This window comes from Cervus canadensis, chromosome 27, assembly GCF_019320065.1.
Source record: "Cervus canadensis isolate Bull #8, Minnesota chromosome 27, ASM1932006v1, whole genome shotgun sequence".
In the NCBI taxonomy this organism is placed as follows: domain Eukaryota; kingdom Metazoa; phylum Chordata; class Mammalia; order Artiodactyla; family Cervidae; genus Cervus; species Cervus canadensis.
In genome coordinates this window covers 41,925,599-41,953,529 of record NC_057412.1, presented here as the reverse complement: position 1 = coordinate 41,953,529, position 27,931 = coordinate 41,925,599, and the positions used below count along the sequence as shown (strand labels likewise).

General features: G+C 39.9%; 1 protein-coding gene across 2 annotated transcripts; it reads right to left on the bottom strand.

The window, feature by feature from the left end:
• Positions 1-166: 166 nt before the first annotated feature.
• CEP97 (centrosomal protein 97) lies at positions 167-25,829 on the bottom strand. 2 transcript variants are annotated; one of them, XR_006265824.1, is made up of 12 exons: positions 25,709-25,829; positions 23,330-23,472; positions 22,432-22,590; positions 21,421-21,522; positions 19,908-20,021; positions 19,191-19,357; positions 12,614-12,778; positions 11,603-11,727; positions 10,162-10,936; positions 6,766-6,841; positions 3,844-5,106; positions 167-2,487 (listed from the first exon to the last, which is right to left on the bottom strand). XR_006265824.1 is itself a non-coding variant. In XM_043448919.1 (11 exons), exons 1-11 carry the CDS (start codon positions 25,749-25,751, stop codon positions 4,402-4,404), a joined length of 2,574 nt encoding a protein of 857 aa, XP_043304854.1. In that variant the 5' UTR covers positions 25,752-25,829; the 3' UTR covers positions 167-4,401. The 2 variants fall into 2 exon arrangements, 1 of the variants encoding a protein (XP_043304854.1); XM_043448919.1 differs by having other exon boundaries at positions 167-5,106.
• Between the last annotated feature and the right edge of the window lie 2,102 nt (positions 25,830-27,931).

Genomic DNA, 27,931 nt, shown 5'->3' with positions numbered 1-27,931 from the left:
GTGTTTGATGAGACCTCTCCTCCTGGCTCGCAGATGGCCGCCTTTTTACTGTGTCTTCAAATGGCCTTTCTGCTGGACATGCCCAAAAGAAAAAAATCTCGAGTCTCTTCCTCTTCTTACAACCACACAACTAATCATTATAATAAACAAATGAATCACTCAAACACATATGCAAATTTTTATTTAGAATTAGAAACTCAAATACAAATTAAGTACAATATAAATTAAACCTTCATTAAACAATCCACAACCACTTTAAATCATCTACTATTTCTACAATAAAATTAAAGAGAAACCTAAAAATAGTGAAAAGTCAAGTTATTTTTAAACTCATATTGTTAACAGTAAAATGATTACAAAACACTCAAACTTAATCAGAAAATGAACAAAGCCTCTCCAGAGTGACTCCTGCGATCCACTAAAATCAATTAAGAAATTAAATTATAGTGTGATTTCTACTCATTCACAAATAAAAAGCACCTCATTTTTAAAAGACAACTAATTATCTGTTTCTTTCCAGGGCTGTGAGGATTACTCTGTTTACTTGACTTTTAAATTTAATATGGCACAATAGGTGTGATCAATGAAAACAGTATCACTAAAAATGCTTAGAATGTCCCTTACAGACCATTTTTGTTTTATTTCATAAATCAGGAGGTCATATATTTAAAAGTTATAATATTACAATAACTATGTGGCAAAATAAATAATCAAGTCTTTCACTTTTCACTTGCAAGTGGGAAACTGACCAGACTCTTTTTTTATATTTTCCCTTTTTACTATGTCTTAATTCTCCAGAAAAAAAATTTTTTTATATTCTATATTATTGTTATAAATCCAAGTCGAAGAATTGGTGCCAAAAAAACTAACTAACTAAAGGGAGACAGTTATATCTTAAGTCCATGTTGTTTCTGAAAATACTTATTAAAAGTGGAGCTAGACCTATCTTAAGTAGATTAACAAGAAAATACACTGTTATGGTGTTTATACATTTAAAATAATCCAAAACAAAAGATAAATACACGCTCAAGAATGGCACCCACATATTCAAGAATAAAGTGTTCTCCATATATACTAACAACTGTGTGGCTAAATATTTTCCTAAAAACATGCATATTATAAAGCCTTTTATAATTGAATTTATAAAACCAAACTATATTATTTATGTATCAACTGTCATGACTGAAGCTTTTTGCATATCAGGAGAGTTAAACTTTAACATCTGTTGTTCTGAGAAACTGAAGATGAAATATAATCAAACTAGCTTTTCACTAGAAAATTTTATATATCTCAGCAATCTGTTATACTTCTTGTCTTCAATGAAATAGACTCCAAGATGTAATTATTCTTTCCAAATGTTAGTTTCTACTGCATTACTCTTTAAAAACCACTTTAATCAAATCACATTTCTTGGAGAAAATTCACTCAGGGTTCTGAACAAATCAGTTGTTTTCTACAAGCAACTCTGCCTTGAGTGGTAGAGCTCTAGCTCTCTTAGAAGTAGTTTTTCGCTTTCAAAGAAAATGAAAAATATGTAGACTTTCTACTGACTTACTAAAAATAAGGAATAATAGAACGTGTATAATAAAGTTCTGGAACACAGTAACTTTTAAGTTCCCACAGTTTCCTTTCCTATAAACTAGCTATAACCTCAGAGAAGTCATTTAAGTTCTCTGTGCTTTAGTTTTATCTTTAAAACAAAGAGATTAGAACAGACAATCTCTAAGGTCCTTTAAATTCTCACATGGTATGATTCTGTGCTTCTGAAGAAATATTTAATTGATATACTGAATTGGCCATAAATCAAGAGAGTTGAATTAAAATAGCGCAGCTGAACTAAACACCTATTAGAAAAACACAAATGCTGTGGTAAAGCTCAACTCCCCAAACCATACGAGGCCCGTTCCCTCTTCAGCCAGACCAATGAAAAGCCCACAGAGTTAAAACCAAATAAGTTTGGTTAAATAAATTATTTTAAATTACACTGTAAACCTATTAAAATATATTATCTATGCCACAGTTTTCCTGCATTCAAATATACATTATTTTCATGCTATTTACATTCAAGATAATCTGTACAGTTAAGGTTGGGGGCTACTTAATATTCTTGCACTTCAAAACACTAGTAAAGTTAAACAGAATGAAGAGTAGGATATTAGTCATTATCATATTCTGCCAATTTCAAATGAAAAGTATGCTGAATACCATTTATGGGCTAGAAAAACAAGGCAATGGTAAAAAAAGGGAATCTTGCTTGTAAATGCTAATGCTCAAATGAATTCAGTTGTGTTTTGCCATTTCTCAACAAAAAAGAAGAGGGCGGAGACAGTGGCAGAAACCTACTAGGTAATACTGAACCACAGCATTTCAGGAGCTTTTATGAGAAATTAACAAGTAGTTAATGCACCATGAAGCAGCACTTTGGTACTAGTGCAGTGCAAGTTGGTTTTCCCTTGTCCAACTACGGGCAGCAAATGAGGCTCTTAACTATAAAATAGAAAAATAGGGGAGATTTAAGAAGAAATTAAAAATCATTCACAAAAGATAATCAGCATTATTCACAAAGTTAAAAATTCTGTTTTTATTTAACACACATCAATGTTACACATGCTTCACTAGGGAAAATCTTTTGAATGTAAGACTGCTACTTGTGTATAAGAGACAGAAAATCTTTCCTTTGCAAGAGATTCTGGATTTCTGAGAATGAAATCCAAGTCTTCTCAACCTGAGTGCTACATATTTAAAAACCGAGAAAAGTACATCTTACCCACAGTGAAGAAATGTTTCTAACTCTCAACATAGTATAATATGTGATCCCTGACTTTATTCTTGGAAGGATCAGCTTTTATTTTATGTAACTTCAAAGAAGGGGACCTAGTGACTGTAACTGAATAATGAATACATAATTAGCACCTAAATTTAGAGAGCACTTAATTATTGCCATAGTTTTAAATCATTGCACACACAGACTGGGGGGAGGTCAGATATGTGTGTTCAGTGATATCAGAACATTCTCAAAGATTAGAATCTCAAGCTTCCAAAAATTATCCTTGATTTGCAAATGCATTTATTAACATTCAAACACAATATTATCGTTTCTTCCTGGCGTTACAGATATGTATTCTTTTTAATGAATAAAGAAATAAATGAGGTTTATTTTTTCTTTACCACCATTAAGTTGTCTTCCAAATGTGGCACTTTTTCAGATTTAGATGGAAAATAGTCCTTATAAAAAATGTCATTCCTATTCTACCACTGGTATTATTTTAAATGTTCTTTTCTATGAGGTCAAGAGTGAAGTAAATGACCATGGGCCTCTGCTGAAATATATAAGCAAATATAAAGCATGAACAAAGAAAGTGTACATTAATTTCTGGCAATATATTGGCACATAAATGCTTATCTGGGCACGGGCTTAGTCACTCACTCGCGTCTGACTCTGTGACCCCAAGGACTGTGGCCTGCCAGATTCCTCTGCCCATGGGGATTCTCCAGGCAAGAATACTGGAGTGGGTTGCCATGCCCTCCTCCAGGGGATCATCCCAACCCAGGGATTGAACCCAGGTCTCCCACATTGCAGGTGAATTCTTTACCAACTGAGCCACCAGGAAATGCTTATCTATGGGGTGAAAAAAATCACTAAATGAAAAGATAATAAATGTTTGCTGGGATATTATCCCAAGTGAATGGAGTCTATACCTAACAGAAATTCTTGTGTTGCCTTTAAAACAAGCTTCACTTTAATTCTGGACAGAAAACTCTGCTTCATATGTTAAAATTGATACATAACATTAAAGTTTTCCATGAAACAATTATCCCCACTGAAAAATCCTACCATCTTACCTTTTCTTCCTATTTGCTTACAAGAAGTCTTTCGTGGATTCATAGGGAGGAAAAAGGCTTAAAAACACATGTTCTTTCTCCAAAGAGGCTGGCAAATTTCAACAGTTCACAATCCTCGTATTTGTCATTTATATTTACTGTAGCAAATTGCATTCCTCACTACATAATTAACTTTCTCACATACAGAAGAATTAAAATTCTCTTATTGGTATCTTTAAGGTAATATTTCTATCTCCTTTAAGGTATTCTAGTTTATTTCTGAAAGGAAATGAATACATCAAAACATAGGAACACTGTTGATGCAATTTAGTTGTTAATAAAGTGCATGTGGCTTTCAATATAAATATTGTTTGATACATTATAGCTAAATAAAAAGTTAACAAAATAAAAACGAAGATTTAGCTCAGTACCTAGGTTGCGGGGGGGGGGGGGGGGGGGGGGGGGGGGGTGGAAATAGTAACAAAATTGGGAGAAATATTCTTCTCCCCCCCCTCAAAAAAGCCAACTGAAAATATTCTTTAATTAAACAGACTTCTGCTTTTCAAGCAACCAGACATGCTACACAATAACACCAACATGCAACACCTGGAATGCAGAATCACATTCTGATTGCTGCCCCTGTACTTCCGCATTCAATTCACAGTTCTCTGGTGTCTGGCTGACTTCACATTGCAAAGCAGGAGATACGCCACGAGCGACATCTGCAGAAGCGCTATCAGATAAGACGTCCAGCTTTTCAGGGGAACGAGGTAGGTGAAGCTTACTATCTCCCATCCCTTCATCAAGATGTCTCCTCTCATCAGCATCATCTAGCTGCTGAACTGAAGTTAGATACTGTTCAAGCAGACTGTTATCCTGCTCGTTGTTGGAGCCTTCCTTACTCCACTCACCATGTTCTTCACTAACGTCCCCTACGTCTGACTCTTTGCCGTACTTGACAGTGTCAATGGAATTCCCCATTATGGAACTTTCACTACCTTCTGTGGAACTTTTTTCAAAATCCAAAGAATCCTGTAAACAGTTAACTTGTTCAGTTAAGGAGGAATGAAAACCAGAGTCTGGAAATTCTGGTAAGGATTTCTCTTGAGGAGCTTCATCAGGAGCAATGAACCAATCAGAATTCTGATCAGAAGATGGCTCCTGACTTTGGGTGAATAAAGGAGGCTTTGATGGCACCAGAGTACTTGATATAGGGGGAACGTCAATATGGCAGGAACTTAGACGCTGGTCCACAGTCTGTTGCCAAGCTTGTAGAGACCTCACCTGCAAACCAAAGGATACAGTTTCACTACAAAATATAAATCATGCCTACTTTACAACTGTCCTTTGAGGTTTTTTTCCCCCTACACTCAGGAAGTTGGTAAACGGCAGATGGCAAAACTGGAGTCAGAAATGTCCTGACTCCCCCGATCCTTTCCACAGCCCCCCTAGCTTAGACCTGGTTGGCAAAAGTGGTTCACATTATTGGAAAGCAGGAAAGCAGGGATGGGCCAAAGCAATTCACTTGCTCCTACTACAAAGATAATCAGAAGCACAATAACGCACATACAGCTGACTAAGGGGTCAATAAGGTTCTCAATACACTGAAGCCTATTTAACAAGATAACAATAGAACCTGTTAATATGAGCAGATTCTCGAAAATGGAAGTCTCATGCTAGATACCCATTTCAGATAAGAGTTTTTAAAAACAAACAACGTAGGATTTCCCCTGGTGGTACAGTGGATGAGAATCCCTCGGCCCATGCAGGCAACACAGGTTCAATCCTTGGTCTGGGAAGATTCTACACCCCACAGAGGCCGTGTGCCACAACTCCTGGAACTGGGGTGCCTAGAGCCTGTGCTCTGCGACAAGAGAAGCCACGTCAATGAGAAGCCTGGGCACCGCCATGAAGAGCAGCCCCCATTTCCTGTAACTACAGAAAGCCCTCTTGCAGCAAGGAAGCCCCAGCACCACCAAAAACTAATTATTTTAAAAAGAGAGGGAAAGAAAACCTAACAATGAAGTATACACAACTCTAAAATACCTAAAAATTCTTGGAGTTCTTGATAATACGACCTTTACCTCTTTTTCTTATTTTTTTTTGGGCCACACCACACAGCTTGTGAGATCCTAGTTCCCTGACTAGGGATCAAACACATGCGGCCCTGCAGTGGAAGGGTGCAGTTCTAACCACTGGACTGCCAGGGGATTCCCGGACCTTTACATTTTTAAAGTATACTTAGAACCTCAGAGTTTTACTGTAACGTCTGCAACAAGAAAGCAATACAGAGAATTTTTTAGTTTCCCTTAGACTATCCTTCAAGGTAATCCTTGATAGTAGTTTGATATGTATCTTCCCAGACCTTTTACTATGTATTTTCAAAAATAACAGTATAGGTAAAATCCTATTATAACAAATCCTTTTCTAAAAATACTTCCAAGGAATAATCATCGAGAACAATACAATAGTAGTAAAACCAATGTCTGAACTGTCCCCATAGCATGCTATTTCAGGATTCAAACTCTCTACCTGGAAGTCATGTGGACTTTTTAGGACATGCATGTTGTAGCCATCACACACTGTTTCAATCATCTTTCATTCAAATAGTCTTAAAAGATAAAACAAGACAGCTACTTGAAACTTAAATTGGGCCTTTTATATCTATTGGATAGTTGTCCAATATCCTTCAATTTAGCACTTTCCGTCAGTGTTATAGTTCTTTATCTTTCTGGTCAAAATTATGAAAATATTTTTGTTCAGATTAAATAAAATGTAACAAAATTCACTGTCCTAGTTCAGAGTTAGTGGCAGTGAACACAAACCACATCCTTAACCTTGAGAAAGGGTGCTACCTTACCTGTAACTGTTCTATGATTATCTCAGTAAATCTAGAATTTTTCTTCATTTACACAGTAGGTGAGTCAGCAGGAAGGGGCTCACCTGGTTCCAAAGGAATCTGACAGCCTCTTCTTGAACAAACTTTTGAATCCGTTCTTCATCTCTTTCTTTTCTTAATCTACAATAATTCAAAGTCCATTACTGACACAAGAAAGGGGGCTTTGAATTATATTTCTTATTATGACAAATAAACATATACAGTGTAAACAGATTAATAATCTAATAAGTGCTTTCCACTTTTAGAATATCTAAGTGAAACTTTACTTTTAAACTATGACCCAACATAGAAGCCAAATGAGATGTGACTGAAATTCACATTATACTGATTCTACAAAGTATTGCCAGCCAGTACTGAAAAATAAAATATTAAATGGCTCTTTTTTATCTGGCCTCAATTTCGCAGCCAAACACACAGAAGGAGCAAGAGCAGCAGAAAGGATCAGGATCACAGCTTCAAAGAGAAGAGAACTGGCCTCCTCTTTGAAGAGACCAGCAGGACTAATCCCATCAAATTTCACACCCCTGTTTGCTCCAGGCCCTGACACACTCCTTGCTATCACCAACAGACTTTCCTGTGCATAACTTCCCCTCATTCATTAAAGTTTCACTGTGGGCCCACTGTCCCCGCCTCCATACTTAAAACTTACCACAAACCTAGGGTTCCCTTAGCTGTCCAGTATCTCTCAAAGTCACCCCATTTTGTTCTGAACCTCTGACCTACTTTCTCCAGCCCCTCAAGACTTCTTACTGCGCCATGTGGGACTCCTGAATTAAAATCAGCAAACCCCTGTATATACACTCAGCTTCTTCTTTGAACTTTTCCTTGACCAAATCAGACGCACTTCCAAGGGCACTGTAGCCCTCTCAAGTGGCAGCTATTTTTTTCACTTATACATCAGGGTCGGAACACTGCTTCCCACTGCTGTTTACAAATGATTCTTAACCTTCCTCCTCCAAGCACTCCAGCCATCCTGCTAAATTTCCCCAAACTCTTTTTCAAGCACTGAGCTCCCCCCACTATCGGCCTCCATCCACTGAAGCCTCAGCACTAGTATTCTTCTCTGCCCTGTTCCCCTGGTCATTTCTGGAGCCCTTGACATTCACACAGACGCTCTATTTAACAATCATCTTCAGTCCCACTCTGGTAGGGGTGGCGGTGTAGTTGCTAAGTCATGTCAGTCCCACTCTAGACTCAAGTATTTTGACTACACCACTTAAAAACACGATCTCAAGCACCAGCACAAACCTCTCAGTTCACTTGTTCTTGCCACAATCTGCAACAACCTGGACGTCCAGTCCTCATCTATGACCACCATACAAACGACGTCTTTCTCCTGTCTTTCCTTTTACCTCATTCAAATTCCAAGATCTATCACTATCATCATCTCCCTTCAAAATGTCTTCAGCTCCCTTGATCTTCCCTCTCTCCCCTACCATGTTCACCTGGGGAAAAAACCCACTCCCGGCTGAACCGGGTCCAAAGTGAGAATAGAACAGCTGAGAGTTGCTGATAAAAATCACACAGTTTGACTCACTGCTTTACACTTTTAAGTTTTTCCTCATACTATCCAGCAATTCTCCATTCCCTGTGTAAGTTCACTTTAAGATAAATACTCCATACTTCACACCTCTCTCCTTCAACCCCTCACATCCTCACCCCCTCATTTCCAAGTGCTGACCGCGTCTTGTCTATTACTGAGAAAAGAGGCGCGCCCATCCGACAGGACTTCCGCATCCCCCACTGTCGATACCTCCCACCTTACCTGCCCCTGCCTCAGGCCACCCCCTCCGCTCGTGCACCGAACCTCTTCTTCTCTCATCTTCCCAAGAAACTTCCGTCCTGCGCTTCTTTCATTGCCCTGCACCATCAGTTCTTCCTTCCTTATTGAGTCATTTGCACCAACACATAAACCTCCTCTGTGTCTCCCATCTTTAAAAAATAATCTTCGTAACTCCAGATTCTCCTCTGGCAACCACCTGCTCCCTTCTCCTCCTCACGGCAGCCCTCGTCCGAAGCGGGTCGTGCTCACTGTTCACCTCTCTTTCATTATTCAGTCCTTTCCAAACTGACTGCATCCCACTAACCCGCTGAAGCTGCTCTTAGCAAGCTCACTGGGCAGGAAAGGGTTAAGTGAGCAGGACAGAAATGTGCAAACATCCTAAAGACAGGATTGGCCTTGACCAGCTTATGAGATGAGATAACCTTTACACCTTTGGAATAGCCTGCCTGATTAGAGCACCTTTGTACCTCTGAGACCGTTGGTTTATGCCAGCCATGTGCTTTATGGGGAATACCAGCTTGGTTCACCTGAGACCCTGGGCTACAATGGCATCAGCTTGACCTTGAGTGGAGGCTGAGGTCTGAGGAGTTAAGGTCAGTAATATGGACTGACCCAGGTGACTGGCTGCCAATAAAAACCCCAGATGCCGAGGCTGGAGCGAGTTCCCTGGTTGGCGATACTTCATATGTGTTTTCACGCACTGTTGCTTCGAGAACTGAGCCCACATGTAAAACGGCACTGGAAGGAGACAGCTAGAAGCTTCTGCTTGGTCTCTTGAACTTTGCCCTGTGTGTCTCCTTCCTGTGCTGACTGTCATCTATTTCCTTTCACTCCAATCAACCATAATACACAGGAACATAAAGAATAGCTTTTTTGAGTCAAGAGTCCTTTTTGCAAATCAAACCTGGGGATCGTGTTGGGGGACCTCCACACACAGTCACCGCGGGTTGCTGAATCTAGCGTAACAGTTCTCGGTCCTCTTCCAGCACCTCTCCTCTCTCCTGAAACAGGGCCCTGCTGGAGCTGGGACACTCTCCCCGAGTTCTCCTCCCACCCCGGCTGTCCCTTCTCAGTCTCTTTGACTCTTCCTCCTTTCCCACTTATAACATCAGTCAGTACTGACAGGTGCAGTGCTGATACTCAGAATAAATCTAGGAAATCCTCATTTCCCTGGGGGACAGTCCTGACAGCTTGTAAGCCACAGAATGAACACATAACTTCCACCATAGCCCCCAAATTTTAACCCCTTCTAAGTTCCTACTACTTTCCTTAACTCTTATGTCATCTACTGGGTTCTATGGAGACGTCCTCATCTTCTCATTTTTATACTCATTCAGTTTTCCTACATTTTCTGTAGCTTTTGTGTTTAGGTACATAGATGTCCAGAAGGCATGGATTTCATCCGACATTTACTGCTACGCTGCATTCATGTTCCAGTTTCGGCACTAGATACGCAGGCACATATTGCAGTGCTTGCTCTCAAGCTGCTTTCAGTACCGTGTCAGAGACAAACCTAGAGCGGCAGCATGCTATGGGAAGTGTCCCAGCCACAACAGCGGTGATTCAGTGTTCTGAATCAACGCTGAGAGTCTGACGCCCCCAGACCAACGGAACAGCACCTTCACAGTAAAAGCCTTAAAACAAACTTCTCACCCACCTCCTTATTTCACTGGTTAGGCAGACAATGTGCTCTTGCATCCTACGAAGACGGATTTCATAGCGCACGTCTCTAGCTTGTGGGTTGTAGTTCCTGGCATAAAAGCCCCGCCAACAGGCCTGAAGCTTGGTGGCTGCTTCATTCAATTTCTGGAGGGCAACTTTATCCTGTCCCAGAGGAACAGATTTCTGGGTTAACACCCTGCAGGGAAGTTTCTCTGAAGCTGTTTGAGACCTGGCTTCTTCACTGCCTGGCTGCATATGGAAGACACTGTGTCCAACTGACTCAGAAAAAGTCGTAAGACTGTGGGTGGGATCCTTCAAGCCGGCACTGGTGACCGCTGGCTCAGGATACGGCAACAGTCCATCTTTCTCATTTACCTCTGTACCAACTGCGCTTTTTGTCATCTGAACAGAATTCTCATTTGCAGCCCCCAACGCCTTTTCCTCTTCCTTGTTTGATAAGCCCTGGTTTTCCGGCCCTTTCACAGATTCACCTGCAGCAGCAGCATCTTCTAGGCTCAAGTTAATGCCTTGCAGCCTCAGCTCCACTGTAGGGGATACTGGAGAGAGTCCTGACGCAACTGGCATAAAAGTAGACTCTGAAGAGAGGAGACTGCAATTTAACTTGTCCTCATCGGTCTGGATGTCTTCCAGGTGCAGGTCATTTCGAGAGTATCTTGCAGTGTGTACAGAGGTTGGAAAATTATTAACAGCATGTGACTGGTCATCATGACTGCTTGTCCCAACCCAAGAATTGACTTGGATGACGGGTTCTAAAACAATCAACAGAATATCATTGGAAACATTAAGTATTTAACGAGGGATTTTTTTTTTTCAGTTGTATCCCTTTAATAAAATCTAATCCCTGAAATATAGTAAAAGGCAGTGAAATCCTTTCAGTAATTTCTTCCAAAATGCCTTAAAATATCAAACCAAATATTTTTAAGAAACTTAATTCTTGCAATAATCATAAAAATAATCAAAGTACTACGTCAAGTCAAAAGGTAGCAGTCCTCTGAATGTTTTCAAAAATTAAGACATTTAATAGTTATATATGTCTGTGTATATTGTTGTTGTTTAGCCACTAAGTCGTGTTTGACTCTTTTGTGACATGACCCCATGGACTGTATAGCCTGCCAGGCTTCTCTGTCCATGAAATTTTCCAGGCAAGACTACTGGAGTGGGTTGCCACTTCCTTCTCCAGGGGATCTTCCCGACCCGGGGTTGAACCCACGTCTCCTGCATTGGCAGGCGGATTCTTTATCACTGAGCCAAAAGGGAAGCTGCCGTTTGTGTATTATACCTTTATATATAAAATAAAAGATCCAAATGTTCACTTGAGCTAACAAATAAAACATTCTGAAAATATGTACTGTTTCCTGTTTTATGATACCAAATAGATCAAACAAAAAGGGACCGGAGATCAGTTAACTTCTTACCGCTTTCTGGGACTACCTGGCCATCTGGAATGGGGCTGGAATGCTCTGGCACAAGGGATGCCCTTGATTCAACAGGAGACGACTCTTCATTGTGGCTCTGGCTCATTAACTGCCTCTGGTGAAATCTAAAATCAGAATACCTCATGTGATTTAACACAAATCAAAAAGGAAAGCTTCTCTGCTTCCTTCAGTTGTTCGACAGGTAAAACAATGTCAAGAAGGGAGAAGTTTACAAGGTTTTCAAAGTACATACCTTTAATGACCTTGAAATTACAAAGTCTCATGGGGAGAAATGTTAAGTTTATTTTTAAATCACATAGTCAGACACCATCATAAGCATACACACACACACACAAACCTTCAAAGACAGGATCTCTGATGAAAGAAATGACTACTAAAAATGCTTCTAGCTATATAACGTTAGTGTTTTCTTTTAAGGTTTTTCTAAGAGTTTTAGTTATCGTTTATTTTTGGCTGCACTGGGGCTTTGTGGCTGCGCACGGGCTTCCTCCGGTTGTGGTGAGCGGGGGCCACTCTCTGCCCTGGGGCGCAGGCTGCTGGCTGCACGCGGCCTCTCCTGTTGCAGAGCTCGGGCTCAGCAGTGGTGGGCACAGGCTGAGCACTCCACCGCATGTGCCATCTCCCGGGCCCAGGAATCAAACCTGTGTCTCCTGCATTGCCAGGCGGACACTTAACCACCGGACCACCAGCGAAGTCTCTACAACGTGAGTGTTTTAAAGCCCATGTGAAACACCCACATTAAAAGAACAAGTGAAGTTATTTTAAATCCCAGGCTGCCAGGCTGCTAGGCTCTCCCCCACTCAGGAAATGACTAGCAAGCAATGCAGCTGCTGGGGAGGAAGCCAGATGGCACTGCATGGTTTGGCTCCTCCGCAGGACTGCTGCGGTGACCAGGGCCCCCGGGATCCAGAAACGCGGCTGCAGCACTCGCTCCAATCCTACTAACTCTGCAGGAAGGTCTCATCAGCCACTACGGATAAACACGCTTACCTCTGCTTGCTCAGAATCTTCTCTAGCTTGGCATCCTCTGCAGTTTGAAGGCCCAGTGTAGAAGTGAGAGGACAGACTGTAGCCAGGTACTGGACAAGCTGGATGTGCTGGCCAGGCCGATACGCTCGCCCCTTGCCTTGACTATACAGCCATTCAGCTTTTAAACTGGAATTGGGGGACAGAAAGAAGGGCTGGCACTGGGGTAGACAAGATACATTTTCAAGCAATAATGATCTAACTTCTTAATTTGCCTTTCCAGCATCACTAGATGTTTTTCATGAATAACATTCAAGTTAAAAAGAAAAATTATCCTCTGCTTCACTCTCCTTACTCCTGTAATGTTTTAAACGTTCTTTCTTGCTTAGGGGCACTTCCAATGATTTGAACTAAATGGTTCCAAATATTTTTAAATTACATTCAAAGAAGCAATAACTATTCCCTCCATTCACCGTCAAACTGAAGTACCAAATACATAAATTGTGTTTAAATCCATTAGTTCATAATGGTAATTTTTTTAAAGCCAACTGGTCACAGTTGAAGGATGCTAGTGAGCTACCATCTCATTATTTTTAAAAACTGATAAGGGGGGAGAATTAAATATTACTAATTCCATCTTTCCTATACAAACTATATCAATGAGTAACCAAATACTTACGTCACAGAAGTATTCCAGCTTATTTAAAAATGAATGATAGAATTAAAATTTCACCATTTTGCAACTCTCAATGAATTAATGGATTTAGGGATTGATCGTTAATAGATACTCACAACATAAGAGACAAGCAGATACCATGTGCCTCGCAACAGGACCCAAAAAGTTGTCCTCGCCCCCACAAAAATCTGATCAAACCTCCACCTCCAACTATCGATTTACAGAAAACACAAAAGGGGAGAGTACGTCAAAGCACGTGGGGACGCAGCAAATGGCAAAGTAAGCACAGTAGGAAACTCTGTAGGACAAATAACCTGATTTCTTCAATAACCAAAAAGAGAAAAGAAAGCAAAGCAAAGAGACAGGGGGCCCATAGGGAGATCTGAAAGCATCGTCTCGGACCTCTAGCCAAGCTGACCTTTCAAATGACTCCAGCCCTGACTGTGATCACACCGCAAGACCCCAAGGGAGAAGGACCAAATCAGCACAGCCAACCCATGCAGCATGCAATAAACAGTAAACTTTTAAGATACTGAAAAAGAGAGCAAGAAAGAAATATTTTAAATACGTCAAGCAATTACAATGTATGGCCTTATTTGGAACCAGTTTCCAAAACTCTATTTAAAAACTGCATTTATGAGGACTAAATGTAAGCACTTAATATTTGGTGTTATTAAGGAATTATTGTTAAATTTTTTGAGATGTGATAACACTACTGTAGTTATTTCTTTACAGACTGACATTTCCCAAATGTCCCACATAGCTCCCAAATTGGAGTGATTGGGAATAAGGCTGGAGTGATTATGTTTGGAGTGATTATGAATAAGGCTGCTATGAACATGCTTATGCATTTTTTTTTGGCATACATAAGCTCCTATTTCTCTAGGGTATATAGCAGAGTCAAAGTGTTGAGTCATAGGGTATTTATACGTTTAAATTCAGTAAATATTGTTAGTTTATCAAAGTGGCTGCATGATTTATACTTCTAGTACAGTTAATGAGAGTGCCAATTGCTCTACATATCCATCAAAACTAAACATATTGCTCTTCTAATTTTAGCTACTCTGGCAGGAGCTCCATAGTAACAAGGAAAAAAAATAATCTTTCTAAATTATCAAAAAGTCACTATAGTGGGGAGGGGAGTTATGATGAGTGGGACAAAGAAGACCTCTGCAGTGCTGGTTACATTCTAGTCTTCTTTTCAATGGTGATTATACAGATATTCTAAAATACTACATTTAAACTATTTCTAAATTACATGCTGTCACAACAAACTGGAAAATTCTTAAAGAGACGGGAATACCAGACCACCTGACATGCCTCCTGAGAAATCTTTATGCAGGTCAGGAAGCAACAGTTAGAACTGGACATGGAACAACAGACTGGCTCCAAATAGGGAAAGGACTAAGTCAAGGCTGTATATTGTCACCCTGCTTATCTAACTTATATGCAGAGTACATCATGAGAAATGCTGGGCTGGATGAAGCACAAGCAGGAATCAAGATTGCTGGGAGAAATATCAATAACCTCAGATAGGCAGATCACACCACCCTTACGGCAGAAAGTGAAGAAGAACTAAAGAGCCTCTTGATGAAAGTGAAAGAGGAGAGTGAAAAAATTGGCTTAAAGTTCAACATTCAGAAAACTAAGATCACGGCATCTGGTCCCATCACTTCATGACAAATAGATGGGGAAACAGTGGAAACAGTGGCAGACTTTATTGTTCTGGGCTCCAAAATAGCTGCAGATGGTGATTGCAGCCATGAAATTAAAAGACGCTTGCTCCTTGGAAGAAAAGTTATGACCAACCTAGATAGCATATTAAAAAGCAGAGACATTACTTTGCCAACAAAGGTCCATCTAGTCAAAGCTATGGTTTTTCCAGTAGTCATGTATGGATGTGAGAGTTGGGACTATAAAGAAAGCTGAGCGCTGAAGAATTGATGCTTTTGAACTCTGGTGTTGGAAAAAGACTCTTGAGAGTCCCTTGCACAGAGGAGAACAAACCAGTCAATCCTAAAGAAAATCAGTTCTGAATATTCATTGGAAGGACTGATGCTGAAGCTGAAGCTCCAATACTCTGGCCACCTGATGGGAAGAACTGACTCATTTGAAAAGACCCTGATGCTGGGAAAGCATCCTTATCCTTAATCCTCAATCCTTATCCTTAAAGCATCCTTATCCTTAATCCTCAATCTTTAATCCTCAGGGCATACTTGAAAGTTAGGTACCAGATTTTACAGATGAGAAAACTAAAGATCAAAGAAGTTAAGGCACTTGCCCAGGCCACACAGCTAACGGGTGGTAGGGAAAGATGCGAAGCCTTCTCTTGTCTCTCCTGACCAGGTCTCATTTCTCCTCCCAGGTCTCTTTTTATGCCAAACCCTTATCTTGGCCCATCTCACCGTGGTACTTCCCACATATGAAAATGTTACCAGTCCTACTCTCTCGACCCATCTCACCCTGATACCTCCCACATATGAAAATGTTACCAGTCCTATTCCCCTAGAAAAATCTGGTAACGTCTTTCTCTTAAAAGAAAATCCAAAAAGAAAGTCCAAGTAAATCCATATTCCAGCTCTAGAATTAACCAAGTTTGAAACAAAACAAGGTGTTTGAGAACACAGCAGCAGTCACTGAAAGAAAAATGAAAAGCCACACTTGTTTGCAGGCAAACTAGAGCTGACATACGTCAGCCTTCCCCAGCACCTCCACGGTGTAGCTCCTGCCTGCCATTCCTCACTGCCCCACCCTGTTCACAACGAGATGAAAACAGAAGGGAGAAAGACAAGGAAAACCCTGTCAGTATCTACCACTCCTCCTCCCATCGGAAACCCTCGCCAAGTGACTATCAGTCTCTGCAACAGAAGGACAATACGGTGAGGAAGAGTACGACGTGTGTTGAGCCCATGAATGCACATACACATGCAGTGAAAAGAGGAGGTGGAAGGAGGCAGTGATGAGGATAAAGTCATCTCAATTCTCACTATCCTCTCTAACTCCACCGCTTCTTGTCTACAACCTTGATCCTTACCTCCCCCATAGCTCTGATCCCACTGGTCATGTGCCAGCTTCCAGAAACCCCATCATGCAGGGGTCCCAGTTCTGAGCTGAAGAAATCATCAATGATCTAAAGAAAGGGGATTCCCACTTTCGCTGCTTCATAGCTAGAAGGTGAGGACCAATCAGTATGTCTGCTACCAGTTCCAAACTGGAACTCTGCATGCATTTTCCCACAGTCACTTTCATAAAGAGTAGTTGGGTCTGTTTAGTTCTTTGGCCCATTTTTTGATTGGGTCATTTATTTTTCTGGAATTGAGCTGCAGGAGTTGCTTGTATATTTTTGAGATTAATCCTTTGTCTGTTTCTTCATTTGCTATTATTTTCTCCCAATCTGAGGGCTGTCTTTTCACCTTACTTATAGTTTCCTTTGTTGTGCAAAAGCTTTTAAGTTTCATTAGGTCCCATTTGTTTATTTTTGCTTTTATTTCCAATATTCTGGGAGGTGGGTCATAGAGGATCTTGCTGTGATTTATGTCAGAGAGTGTTTTGCCTATGTTCTCCTCTAGGAGTTTTATAGTTTCTGGTCTTACATTTAGATCTTTAATCCATTTTGAGTTTATTTTTGTGTATGGTGTTAGAAAGTGTTCTAGTTTCATTCTTTTACAAGTGGTTGACCAGTTTTCCCAGCACCACTTGTTAAAGAGGTTGTCTTTTTTCCATTGTATATCCTTGCCTCCTTTGTCAAAGATAAGGTGTCCATAGGTTCGTGGATTTATCTCTGGGCTTTCTATTCTGTTCCATTGATCTATATTTCTGTCTTTGTGCAAGTACCATACTGTCTTGATGACTGTGGCTTTGTAGTAGAGTCTGAAGTCAGGCAGGTTGATTCCTCCAGTTCCATTCTTCTTTCTCAAGATTACTTTGGCTATTCGAGGTTTTTTGTATTTCCATACAAATTGTGAAATTCTTTGGTCTAGTTCTGTGAAAAATACCGTTGGTAGCTTGATAGGGATTGCATTGAATCTATAGATTGCTTTGGGTAGAATAGCCATTTTGACAATATTGATTCTTCCAATCCATGAACACGGTATGTTTCTCCATCTGTTTGTGTCCTCTTTGATTTCTTTCATCAGTGTTTTATAGTTTTCTATGTATAGGTCTTTTGTTTCTTTAGGTAGATATACTCCTAAGTATTTTATTCTTTTTGTTGCAATGGTGAATGGTATTGTTTCCTTAATTTCTCTTTCTGTTTTTTCATTGTTAGTATATAGGAATGCAAGGGATTTCTGTTGGCATCTTAAACACAATGATATAGTTGGTTAATTAAGAATTGATTTGAGCAAGAAATAGTAAAAAATGATATACCTTAACATTAAAAAGTTCTTTATTGAAATATAATTGATATAAAATGAACTGCATAAACAGACAAAGGATTAATCTCAAAAATATACAAGCAACTCCTGCAGCTCAATTCCAGAAAAATAAATGACCCAATCAAAAAATAGGCCAAAGAACTAAACAGACATTTCTCCAAAGAAGACATACAGATGGCTAACAAACACATGAAAAGATGCTCAACATCACTCATTATCAGAGAAATGCAAATCAAAACCACAATGAGGTACCATTACACGCCAGTCAGGATGGCTGCTATCCAAAAGTCTATAGGCAATAAATATGCTGAGAGGTGTGGGAGAAAAGGGAACCCTCTTACACTGTTGTGGGAATGCAAACTAAGTACAGAGCCCACTATTGGGAGAACGTGTGAGATTTCTTAAAAAACTGGAAATAGAACTGCCATATGACCCAGCAATCCACTTCTGGGCATACACACTGAGGAAACCAGATCTGAAAGAGACACGTGCACCCCAATGTTCATCGCAGCACTGTTTATAATAGCCAGGACATGGAAGCAACCTAGATGCCCATCAGCAGATGAATGGATAAGGAAGCTGTGGTACATATACACCATGAATATTACTCAGCCATTAAAAAGAATTCATTTGAACCAGTCCTAATGAGATGGATGAAGCTGGAGCCCATTATACAGAGTGAAGTAAGCCAGAAAGATAAAGAACATTACAGCATACTAACACATATATATGAATTTAGAAAGGTGATAACGATAACCCTATATGCAAAACAGAAAAAGAGACACAGAAATACAGAACAGACTTTTGAACTTTGTGGGAGAATGTGAGGGTGGGTGTTTCGAAAAGGAACAGCATGTATATTATCTACGTTGAAACAGATCACCAGCAGTGGGTGCATGAGACAAGTGCTCGGGCCTGGTGCACTGGGAAGACCCAGAGGAATCAGGTGGAGAGGGAGGTGGGAGGGGGGATCGGGATGGGGAATACGTGTAAATCTATGGCTGATTCATATCAATGTATGACAAAACCCACTGAAATGTTGTGAAGTAATTAGCCTCCAACTAATAAAAAAAAAAAATTAAAAAATAAAATAAAATAAAACGGACTGTTCACAGAAAAAAAAAAAAAAAGAGTAGTTGGGTCCCAAGGTGTTATTAATAGTGCCTTTACAATATGATGGATGCAAGTTTTTGTGGGACTGATCTAAAATCCTACACAGCACCCATAACATGGTTTCTACAGAGAAATGCTCCAAGCCCCAAACAACTGAATAACAAAAGAATCTTTAGAACTCAATTTATTGTATCTGGGGCATGAAATTAAACTCACTAGACCCAACCTCTAAGACTGATACTTACTTATTATCCTTTTTTAGAAAAGAGAGAAAATCCTACATGAACAGCACAGAGTCTACTATATAACTGCCCTAATGACTAATTTCTAAATTCATATTTCAAGCAATATTCAGCTTCTTAATTTGTAGTAAGCTAGAAATGAGCTTTTCAGTTAATTTCCATGATAAATGTGACGTTAAAGGGGTCACACTCACCTTTCCTTCTGAGAAATCACATATCCATCTAGGACTCGGAGGCTTAGGCACCAGCTGACGATGTATGGCCGATAGTCAAACCCTGGGATGGAAGGTGTTGCCATCACACATGGATTGTTCATGATTGACAACTGTTCCAGTTCAGTTAAGGATGCCAGAAAAGAGACCTGCAACAAAGAACATCTTTGTTGAATGAAACGGACTGCTCAGTGGCAAGCACAGGGCTTCCGCTGATTACACATCTCTGGCAGTTTGAGAATGCAACAATTTCCCTCTTGTTTTGAAAAGTGACAAGTAACACTCTTATATTATCCACTGACTCCAAAAATTCCAACAATATGGCCATCTGTTCTTGCTACACAAAGTCCTTTAGAAAGCACTGCTTCCTAGCAAAGAGAACCCTATTTTGAAAACATAATAGAAGCCAGAAAAAGGTACAGACTATGCCTTATTAACCCCTTTAATGTAGATGTCCCTCCACCAACAATCACTTCCCAGTGGAGTGAAGACCACAGCATTACAAATGAAATTAAGCCTTAATAACCTACTGACATTAAATAAAAGTGGAAAGAAAAATAATAGTCTTCTGGAGCCAAGTGTTTCATCCTGATAGCAGTTTCCTCCAAGATGCTCATCTAAAGCGAGCTCACCACCTTTTCCTGCATCTCTCCTGAGTTTCCAGCTCCCGGGATCCCATAAGATACCCTCAAATCTTACCTCATTTAAGTCCCGGATTTCATTTTCCGCCAAAGAAAGTATAGCAAGACATCTGGGTAGATAAGCAGGTGCCATTCTAAGAGAGGTGATGATATTTCCATGTAAAAGCAGGGTCTTGAAAGTAAAAATGCAATGAATTACAAACGGAAATAGACAAACTAGTCTATTTTGATAAAACCAAAATTATGTATACAAAAGGAAAGTGATTTTATTATAACTTCTCATCACACATAAATCAAAGACTGTTAATGCTAAAAGGGTCCTAGGTGGCCATTTGGTCCAGCTCTCTTTTCACATCCTTATTCTAAGTTCAAGAAAGTTTAAAGATTTGCCAAAGAACATATGCTTAGTTTAGCAAAAGGCATGTTGCAAGTTATTTAAACTTGAGCAACTTTCAACATACTTGTTCATTTCCTTTTAAAACATTAAAATAGAGGGTGAGAAAAGTGAAAGAAAACATTCATTGAAACAAAAAGCTACAGGGAATTCCCTGGTGGTCCTGTGGTTAGGACTCTGGCTTCCACTGCAGAGGGTACCTGTTCCATCCCTGGTTAGGGAAATAAGATATAATGAGTGCCGCCAAAACAACAACAAAAAGAGAAACAATCAGGTAGAAAGCAAATTTTCCACAAGCGAGAGATAACCCAGAAACTATGATTTGCAACTATATTCTCTTGAGGAAGGTAGAATGTACTGGATAAACCTGACTCAAATTCAAATTAAGACAGCAACAATGAAAACTAAACGGAAGACGCTCAACACCAGGATTCTGATAAAGTAATCATGCCTCCATTGCAGGAAAAAAAAAAACAAAAAACTTTCAATCATTTTTAGTTCATTTGAATTCTCTCAGTATCTGACTACATCAAACTGTTTAGAGTAATTGTTGCTAAAAATGATTTCTGCTTAAAAAAAATGGCAAAAGTTGAGCTAATAATACTATTTCTGAGGCTTAATGAATTCATCTCATGCTAATGATATCCAAAGGAGTAAAAATATGGAAACAGCCTACTCACGTTTTATGAAGCTGTTGATTCCAACTGTTACATATTTATTTTACTGCATTCCCCTCCATAAAAAGTGCAATAGGCTATAATTTTCTAAAGTGAGGTTAGATTTTGATAATTTAATAATATCTACCACTAAAAGGAAACAGCCATCTTCAGTGTCAAACAGGACTGATTACTCTCAACCCCACCAACATGTTATGCACTATTGATGCTATAAAACTAAAGCTACTAATGTTGATAGACTAGGCATGAAGGGAATTTCATCATGTTTGTTGAACAGTAAATAAGCATTAACTTTAACTACAATGACCAGTTTCAGTTAAAGTAAATCAGTAATAGAAATTAACAACAAAAAGTTTCATACTTAATTTCTGGTATACTAATAGAATTTTTATCATAATGAACACAATTTATTCTTGCAGATCTATATACAGATCAATTAGGTCACTTTCTCTTGGTACGTTAGTATAAAATTTCAGAAATGACATAGAAAACACACTTACCTTCAGTGATACCAATTTAGACAGATCACCTATCTGGGGTATGTTATTGTCTGATAAATCGAGATGTTGTAGAGAGGTGCAGGTGTTGATTTGTTCCATGGCCTATGACAAGAAAAGGAAATTTATTTCATGCACACAAAATCAAAAAATGAAAGTCTTCCCTACTTCCTTGTAGCTGACCCTCTTCCTTCTTTCTTATTGTCAGAAGCAGAGGAGCAGGGCTTAGCAAGAGGAAGACAAGGCAGTGACAGCAGAATTTGGCATACTGTCACAGAGCAAGTTTCTACCTTCATTACCCCTCTAGAGCAGGCCCTATCATGCTAGATACTTACAGCTTGAAGAAGCAGGGATGACACATGACCCCTGATATAGCATAGAGTTTACAAGTTAACGCTGGGGCTAAACTGTCTGGATTCAAACCCTGGCTCAGCAACTTCTTGATTGTGTGAGCTTAGGCAAGTTACTTAACTTCTCTGCACTTCAGCTTCTTCATCTATATAGCACACATAAAGATTGTACCTGCTTTATAGGCTGTCATGAGTGACTTAAAACAGGGAAGGTGGTTAGAAGGGCAAACCTTACATGCTTGATAAGTCAGTTCTCTTCATTTAATACAGTTCCCTTGTCTACAGTATCAAAAAATAAGACACAGAAAACAAAAAATACAAAGAAAAAAAAAAGACACAGAAATACTGATTAACTTACCCAAAATGATAGTTACTAAGTGGTGGAAGCAGGCCCAGAATTGAGAGCTCCTGACTTTTAAACAGTATATTCCTCACTGTACCATTAAACACGCACACAGAGCTTAATTCTGCATGAATTTTCAAAATGAGTTTTTTGTGTTTTTTTTTTAGTTTATGGTAACTGAAATTGTCTCTGGGGAATGGGAGTAGATACTCTCATTTTGTATTTTACTGAATTCTCTACTGCTTAAATTCCTTTTTCATAGCAAATACTTTTATGAAGTTAAAAAAAAAAAAACTGCTAAAAAAGAAAGAAAGAATTCACCTTGAGATTATTTCCTGCCAAATTCAGCCATTCCAAATGAACTAGTTCCTTTAGGCCTTCCACATAGCCAATGCTATTATGAGGCAAATTTAACACCCTGAGTTGGGTCAGTTTGGCCACACCCATCATCCGCACCAGCCTATTATTAGCCACTGACAACTGAGGAAAGAAAACATATCATTATTCTTAGGAGTAAAATATAAATATTACTTTCTTATTAGGGTGGTTAAAAAGATTTGTTTATATGGTCAAATATTCCCAAATATATAAACTCAGCTTGTACTTTTCACATATATTGTCTAAATATTCTGCAGTGTAACTATTTATTATTGCTGTCACTCCTAAGCAATAGAAAATACAGATAAAGTTGAACAATCCCACACCTCCTCCAAGTACTAAAAGAAAATATCTTCAACACAGCAACTACTTGAGAATGTAAACTCCACAACAATGGAGTCCTTACACTGTCTCCATCAAAATCTAGAACAAAATGTCAGACACATAAGAAGGGTCGAATAAATGATGAAAGAACGAATGAATCAACTCTTTACCTCCACCATGTGTAACATAAAACGTTATGTTATTTAGCCAACATAAAATGTTTTCTTTTTTAACAAATGCTCTTTGTATAGTCTACTTTAAAGGTGGCAAAAATATGTTAATCTTCCGGAGAAATTTTAAAATTATCATTTAATAGTCATCCTGTAAAAATTAATTTTTAAATTTTTTACTAACTTATTTTATTTTTAAATTTACTGTAGCTATTAATTCTTTTTAATTTAAGCCAATACCTACTACTTTCTAGGCTTACAGAGTTACATTTGTTATCTTACTGCTTTATTTTGTATAATAATAAACTGGTCTTATATAACTATTTCCCCCACATAGCAATACCTACCTGTACTAATCGTTTGCATTTCTCAAGATTTTCCAATTTAATAATCTGATTTTTATCCAGAATCAAAGTATGAATATCAGCTTCACAGGGTAAGTTTGGGCTTAATTTCTGTAGCCCTTGCCCTGACCAATTGACCACTGACCCTTGAAAAGAGAAGGGGAATTATTAGAAAACACAAATACAATGCTGAGCATAGAGATAAAATCATACTCATAAAATCTTAAACATTTAGAATTAGAAAACACTAGGGCATAATAAATATCAAGATTTTAAAACTAAAGCAATCAATTTTTAAGTGACTACAGAATGAATTATTCCCTTTCCCTTAGAAGTATCAAATTATACCTAGACTTGCAATATTCACGTATGGATGTGAGAGTTGGACCATAAAGAAGGCTGAGCGCCAAAGAATTGATGCTTTTGAACTGTGGTGTTGAAGTCTCTTGAGAGTCCCTTGGACTGCAAAGAGATCAAACCAAAGAGATCAAACTAAAGGAAATCAGTCCTGAATATTCACTGGAAGGACTGATGCTGAAGCTGAAACTCCAATACTTTAGCCACCTGATGGGAAGAACTGACTCTTGGAAAAGACCCTGATGCTGGGAAAGACTGAAGGCAGGAGCAGGGGAGGACAGAGGAGGAGATGGTTGGATGCTATCATCGACTCAATGGACATGAGTTTGAGCAAGCTCTGGGAGATGGTGAAGGACAGGGAGGCCTGGCATGCTGCAGTCCATGGGGTCACAAAGAGAGGGACACGACTGAGCAAGTGAAGAATAACAACTCAAGTTTGCATGCTATTAAATACTCTGGGCTTCTTCACATTTAAATGTGAACTATTATTCCATATTTTATGCCTAAGTAATGACAGTATTTTTTTTAGATGTAACTAATCTTTTGATAGAGATCAACCTGCTTACAATCTAACTACCAGTATACCATAAAGTGCCCAAACTATTTTGAAAATCAAAGTATAGTTATGTTGACTTATCTACAAGATGGGAATAATATACCTACTTCATTACATTGATATGGAGATGAAAACCGAAACCCTATGAACAGCACTCAACCGCATTCCTGGCACACAGCATTCAATAACATGATTTGGTATCCTTAACAGACGTTCAAATTCTGGCTCCACTAAACACAGTGGTTTATTGGGCAAGTTATCGATCTCTTTGGGGCTCACTTTTCTACTAAGATAGGAATGATAATAATACCTGCCTTATAATGTTGTTACAGAGAAAATGAGATAATGTTCAAAAAAAAAAAGACACTCAGAACATAATCTGGCTCATATAAAAAGTGCTCTATAAATGTTAACTGCTATTATCATCAGTACATTCACTGCCTCGGTGGACTGGGGAGGTGGAGTTTAAGAGTAGCAGATATCTGAGGGAGGAGGGGCCAGAGAAACTGCCAATTTCAAATTTCTACCCAGATTAAGATTACTGTGGGAAATAATTATGCAAGATAGCTCTCCAGAAGGATATCAACGTTTTTCCATTGTCTAAAGGCTTCTAGCATTTGGCAGGACAGGTGGTCATTGTATTTAAGAGTTTGATGAAAGCTATATACCGTCCCAGGAAAATGCAGAGCCTCTGCACACAATTCAAAGGGATCAAAACACCTCTTCGACCCTCTCTCCCACATAATGAGCCAGATCTAAGCGGTGGAAAAGGGCCTCGACCCTCCCCGCCCTGCCTGTGACCCAGAGCTTCCGAGCCGTAACCAAAACAAAGGCGCTCCGCTCACACAGCACCCACGGAAGCACCCACGCCCCGCGCTCCGCTGGGCAGCGCCCAAACTAGATCCCAGAATCCCGTCTGCGTAACAAGGGGTGGTGAACTGTGGGATCTGAATAATCCCCAGATTTTATCTCGGCCATTGGGACACTTCCAAGAAAGGGTCCAACGTCAATCTAGGGAACTGTTAGATAGAGGGCTTCTTGAACGTTCTAGGAACTGAGAGAAAGGGGGAGATCCTACAGTTTTCACCTGGGCACCCAGAACTCAACGTAAACATCCAAGAACGGTCACCGCAGCCAGAAACCCGCAGACCAGGTATCCTCAGGAGCGCGGGACTCGCGGCGCCGCGTAGCGCTAAGGTCTCTGGGGGCTTGTAGTCCCTTGCTTGGACCGCGCCGCGACGCCGCAGAGCGAGGCAGCGCCTAAGGGACTACAACTCCCAGAGGGCAGCGCGCCTCTGCGAAGCCCACAACTGTGCATCAAAAGAACTGGTCCAGAACTGAATCCATTAAACCTAGTCTTCTAAAAAAAAAAAAAAACAAAAAACCTAGTCTTCTTCTCGCCACCTGGCAACTATTTAATTCAGTTCTTTGGAGTAAACCTTGGCACCCAAGGATGGGGATCGCCTTACCTTCTCCCGTAGGTAAAGCCGCGGCGGCACGCGCCGCCGCCATACTTCCCGCTTGCTGATGATACCAGGCAACCGTCCTCCGGCTGCTCGGTGGAGCTAGTGGTCGGGAGGGGCGAACTTGAGACTACAGCTCCCAGGATGCACGGCACCCAAACGGCCCAATTGGCTGCCTGCAACTAATGATGCGAAACCCGGGTTAGAATCTGAGCCGCAGTGAGTTTGGGAAACCTGGTCAACTCCCTAATTTGGCAGGGAGGCAAACTATTATTAAAAGATCATTTCACTCTCTTTTCTAGATGTTTTCGGAATTTGACACTTTTATCATCGGAATGATTATAAGGTCCCTACTCAATGCAGACCGAATTTGAGGACTTATTGCTAGAAGTCTAGCAATGGGGGGTGGGGGGGGGGCGGAGGGAGGTGCTGCCCCCTTTATTTGACATTTCTGAATAAATTCAAAGTGTTCAACTCTGCTACAGGCGATTTTGTTGAGATAGTCAAAATCGATACATCTTATTTGAAAATTTAGTTAAAGCATGTTGGGATAGAAGCTTTTATACAGTATCAAATATTTAAGTAGTTGTTCTTGAATAGTTGACAGAACTTTAGACCTAGAAGTGTATTTAATAAGTATTGAGTGAGTGAGTGTGAAGTCACTCAGTCGTGTCCGACTCTTTGTGACCCCATGGACTGTAGCCCACCAGGCTCCTCTGTTCATGGAATTTTTTAGGCAGGAGTACTGGAGTGGGTTCCTTCTCCAGGGGATTTTCCTGACCCAGGGATTGAACCTGGGTCTCTGGCATTGTAGGCAGACGCTTTATCGTCTGAGCCACCATGGAAGCCCGTTTTAATAAGCATAAAACCCAGAATGTTTCCAAGCAGTATACAAAAGAAATTTACAGTACAGTCTCCAAACTAAAAAAATTACACCGCCTTACTGTAGGGGAGTAGGCTTACACTTTTGATATGACTATTAACATGCTAACTAGTGTGACTGTAACTATGAACTCAATAAGCTTTCAGGGAATGGAGAAAGAAACAGAAACTATAATCTTCAGAGAAGACTTGAAGGAGGAAGTGAAATGGAGCTAAGGCTTAAAAGATGGGTAGACTCGAAACAGTTCTGAAGTAGAAGATGAAAAGACAGCACAGACTGCAGGTGCAGACAGGTGGTAATGAAGCTAATCTGATAGCGCCCGACAATGTGGCGCTTCCAATTCCCACTACCCACTCTTTCACCCCCTCTTGCAATCTTTATTCTGAATTTCTTCTTTCTGAGACAGCCGTGTCCAACATCTCTGATAATTTCTGTTTGAAAAAAATCCCCGTCACTCATGCTTCTAGGTTTCCAGACAATTGACTCTGTGAGCATTCCCTCCTTCCTGGATCCTCCTTCTCTCTGATTACAGCTGCTTTAACTTTAAATAAATAAAATAAACCCTGTTTCCCACTGTGTTAGTCTGAAGACAAATTTCCTAGCTCTCAAGAGGGAATTAAGACTAGGAATTTTTTTCCTTCTAATCAAGAACCCCCTTATGTAGAAAGCACAGTCTTACGATACAGGTATAAGAAAAATGTAAGCCTGAATTCTTTCTCCTACTAACCTTTGTTCCCTGGAACAGTTGGTGAAGTCTGAGGCGAGTCTCTAGGGAGGGAACGAGAAAGGGTTTACAATTCTCTCCAACTTTGCAGGGTAATGACTTGGGAGGGGGTTCCTGGAAGCCCAGAAGGTACTTGAGGACTGCAGGTTTCTGCTAGTTTACAGAAATAGCAGAACCAGAGTTTTGTTTGGTTTGTCTGACCTGGTTTCCTGAGAAAAGGGCCAAAGAACTCACTTTATGGGGTTAACTGAGTATAGTCCTAGGTCTTAAAGAGAGCGGCCATAGTCCCTGGGCATAGTCTCACATGCCCAAGTGAACCAGCAACACTTTATAATCATACCACAGACACTTCTGTACTTCAGCCTTTGCATCCAAAATCAAATTGCTGCACTTTAACTAAATTGCTTCATTTTGTGTATTCCTTAAACCCTGCACTGCACTCTCCAGGCAATTTGGAGAATTCTACTGAACAACTCCATGAACTTCTCAACAAGGCAGCATTTTTTGGCCGGCTCAGACCCCACAAGAGAGACTTTCCCTCCTATGAGCGCAGTATACTTGATCTCTGCAACAGCTGATTGCCTTGACTCATCTTCCCCATCTCTCATTCATCTGCCCATTG